We start from the raw sequence: 3,907 nt of genomic DNA on the forward strand, positions 1-3,907 counted from the left end.
CTGGCATGTGGTGCTGGGGGATTGAACCGCGGTCCCTGATGCTTTTGCTAAGCTTGTTCTAAGTAGGTGCTTTAGACCACTGAGCCATCTCTCCAGCCCGAGCAGCACTATCTTGGACCCTCTCAGCTGTGACTAGCCAAGCTCTGCTGCTCCACAGGAAGGGCCCTCAGGACCCACGCTGGCTTCTTCTTGCCAAAGCAAGCTTTGGTCACAGCTCTGTGGCCACAAACCCTACTAGACAGTGGCGTCTTCTCACCTACATCACAAAAGTACAGTGATGACCGGAAAGCTCATCCATGAGGCCTGACAGTCGGCCGGGAGGCTGAAGAACCGCCACGTGCTATATCCAGTCCAGCCTGTACATCACCTTGATGTCCACAGCCTAAGAGCAGGTTAGACTGCCTTGCTAAATCCACCCTTCTTTCGTTTTAGCATACTCTTTTCCACAGGGCAAGGGCACAGTCACAGCACTGAGAGGAACGAAACCTGTGGAACCATCCTTGTAATGCCCAGGGACAGACGTTTTAAATTAGGGACCCGGAATTAGATCTCCATTTTAGATGGAGGAGTGGAATCCAACAGAAGCGTCCTGAGGTGGGAAGGTCAGTGCTGGAACCAGGTTGGCTCCCTGGGGTCGTAGTCCTGGGCACTGCTGAAAAGCGTTTCCTTATGATTCGATACCATAAAACCTTGTTGGGAAAACAGCAAGGGCCCTCCTTGTCTTATACGAGTGGCAGGGCCAGAGCACAGGGAGAGGTTTTATCCTGGATATCAATCTGATTACAATTAGTGACACTGATATTTTCATTCTTTTCAGGCTTTCAAGATCGTTTTATTAATTTTAATTAAAAATATTTTCCAGGTGTTCTTAAGGAAATCCATTTGAGGGGCCAACAGCAGGCAACAGTTATGGGTTAGCCAATTCCCACAGAGGGCCCAATCTTTATTTGTTCTAATTTCTAGAAAGAAGTTGGAGCTGAGTGTGGTGGCACACTCCTGTAACCCCAGAACTGGGGAGGTTGAGGTAGAAGGGTCGCTGCGAGTTTGAGGACAGCCTTGGGAACATACTGAATTCAAGGCCAGTCTGAACTGTATAGGGAGATTCTCTTTTATAAAAAAGGAGGTATTTAAAAAAGAAGGTGGACATTAATTCCCCTGAGGTGAACTTCACATTCATTTCTCTGAGGTGTTTCATATGAATCTTGCTTGGCTGCAGGAGGAAAGAGCGAAGGTTAGCAGTCCCTCCCACACACACGGGGCCCCGCAGGAGCCCGTGTCCTCACCTCTCCCCAGGCAGCAGGTGGGGGCTCCACAGGAGGGTAGTACTTAGGCACATCCCAGGCCACTGCAGCCATGAACCACTTGAAATCCTTGCACTTCAGTTGTTTGCGAAGCTCCTTCTGGGCTGAGATGTCCCCGGTGGAGAGATGCCGGTACTCAGGCCGCCGCTGGTAAATGTACTCCGCAAATTCATCCATCCAAGTCTCAGCCACCCTCTTCAGGTTCTGCTCAAGGGAAACAGAAACATGTCACCTTCTGTGGTCAGAGGGCAGCGTTAGCATCCCCAGAAGAAGAAAAGGTGCAAGAAAAAGAAATGAGACAATGGCAGGCAACTCTCATGGGCAGCTTAGTAACAAAGACAGTTTTCCTATTGTCAGGCAGTGTGACACGAGGAGCCCATGCCTGTGTCCCCATTCTGCTTCTGACATGGGGTGTAGCAGCCACTTTGGCAAGAAATTTATCAGAGCTGGTGAAGCTCACCAAGTTTCTTACTCTTGTTATTTCGTGAATATGTATGTAACATATAGAATATATTATTTTTCATACAGAACTAAAGGAGGAAAACTGGAGGGAAGGAAGTTCCTCTGAGTAATCAAATTGCTTAAAGTATTTCAAGAGACAGACATGTTGGAAAGAATGAGGACAAACTGGAGTCACCTGTTTCTTTCAACTACCAAGAGAGAACCTGGTGTTGTTGAATTCACTGCCTTTGTTCTGATACTGTCATATGTGTGCCAATCAGAATTCAGTAACTTATTGCCTGATGCTAGCACTAAGGAAAGTACCAGGAACCGGTCTTCTGATGGATGTTTCTCTGGAGTGAAGGAAGAGAAAGGATGATGGTAGGAAAGAAGCATAGTCCTTAGTAGGAGAATGCCTGGGGTGCAGAGCAGGAAGCTCAGCACTTCTGTCATTGTTGAAATTAAGTTAATTTCCCAACCTGGGTCATTTACATTCAAATGGTGATAGTAATATGTACCTAGGCCATGGCAGTGGGTAGTGGGTTAAGTAAGGTGACTTCTGTAAACTGTTCGGAATGGTACCTGGCACACGATAGGTACCATGGAAAACAGAGCTATTATAGTTATTATAATTACTACTAATAGCAACAGCAATAGCAGTACTAAAAAACATGAAGGATCAGATGTTGGCAAGCTGGGCCCGGACACACATGACGTAACTGTTCTTACGGCCCTTGGGGAGGGACTTAGTAGTGCTCTCTGTCACCATTAGGTGACACCATTAGGATGCTCTCTGTCACCATTCTCAGCCCTAAAGAGCTGAGTCATAGAACATCTGTATTTGAACTGTATTTGTCTAGAGGGTTTTTTTTTTTCGTGTGTGTGTGTGTGTGTGTGTGTGTGTGTGTGTGTGTCTAGAAGGTTTGATGCCTCTGACTGTAAGCACATTCTCATAGGCTGGTGTACCATAAACTCTGGTTCTTGTTATTTCCCGTTGAAGGTCCCTATTTCTAGAGCTTCATTGGTGTATTACATTCCCTAGTTTCTCATTTGCACTTAGAAGAAAGAATAAGCACAATGGTGGGAAATTCAGTAGGACCTACACACATGTGAAGAAAGTAACAACTAGGGATACTGAGACAAATCACTATCTTAAAAATTGCTAGGAAACCCTAATTCAGGCTTGAGACCATGTCGACAGGTCAGCTTGACTTGGAATCACAATTATTGACATGTTTCTACTGGCATTGTGCACTCCACCTCCAGTGACTGCCATTTCTGGCCCTTGTCCTTGCTCTGCCTCCTGCATGGATGCTTTTGTAACTTTGGTCAGCGATGAGCCCGAAGAAAGGCTCACTTAATACAGCGAGATGCAGAAAAGAGCAGAGCCACAAAGACTGCTCTGAGTCTTTGGCTTCTTCCTGCCTGCCTTCCTGAGATACTTATCCTTAGAGAGGAGGGTGGGGAAATGATACTGATGGTGCAAGAGCCGTCCCCGGAAGGCTTATTATTTACTGATGTTGGCTGTGCTGCTGTTTTACCCACAGTGCTTTCCATCCCCCTCACTCCAGTTTCCCTCTGCAGGTGGTCAGAATCAACCTTGTTCTGTAATATTCTAGCCCTTGTCGCTGAGGTTGAATTGCTCAATTAATTTGTGGATAGGAAAGGAAGCATCCCGCGTTGTGAAGTCCTGTGCTGTGAAGGCAGCACCTACCACATCCACATGTGATGCCCAAGCGTGAGTCTACTGTATCATTTTATCATTGACATTTCATGTTGACAGCGGTTTTGTATGAAATGCATCTTAGTTTTGTCTCCAGGCAGTTGATTTTTATGATGATTAGTGAAGTAGAAGTAGAAGGCGACATTTTTCTGTCTCGAAAATGACAAAAAGGCGGAGCCTCCTATTTTGAACCCCACACATTCTTCTACTTCTATGTGATGATAGAATGGAAAGATAGAATGGAAAGAGTTAGTTGATAATCTTTTTTTTTCAAAATTTTATTGATAAACAGATAGCAATGAGACAGTTTCAAATCAAATCGGAAGTACACATTCAACAAATAACACACTGCATATATTCTCCTTAGCGATTAATTGCTGTACAAGATGCGGACTTGAGATCCTATTTACAAACACAATTAGAACAAATCATTCTTTTTTTT

At 45.2% G+C, this 3,907-nt stretch overlaps 1 protein-coding gene across 1 annotated transcript in view; it reads right to left on the reverse strand.

The window, feature by feature from the left end:
• The window catches only part of Galntl6 (polypeptide N-acetylgalactosaminyltransferase like 6), a 1,205,609-nt gene that overhangs the window by 91,661 nt on the left and 1,110,041 nt on the right, over window positions 1–3,907 (reverse strand). The window contains exon 9 of the mRNA XM_004640251.1: window positions 1,284–1,505. Coding sequence (XP_004640308.1) covers window positions 1,284–1,505 — 222 coding nt within the window. The remainder of the gene's footprint in view (window positions 1–1,283; window positions 1,506–3,907) is intronic.

The sequence above is a fragment of the Octodon degus genome, unplaced genomic scaffold (genome assembly GCF_000260255.1).
Source record: "Octodon degus isolate 3935 unplaced genomic scaffold, OctDeg1.0 scaffold00121, whole genome shotgun sequence".
Taxonomy (NCBI): Eukaryota; Metazoa; Chordata; class Mammalia; order Rodentia; family Octodontidae; genus Octodon; species Octodon degus.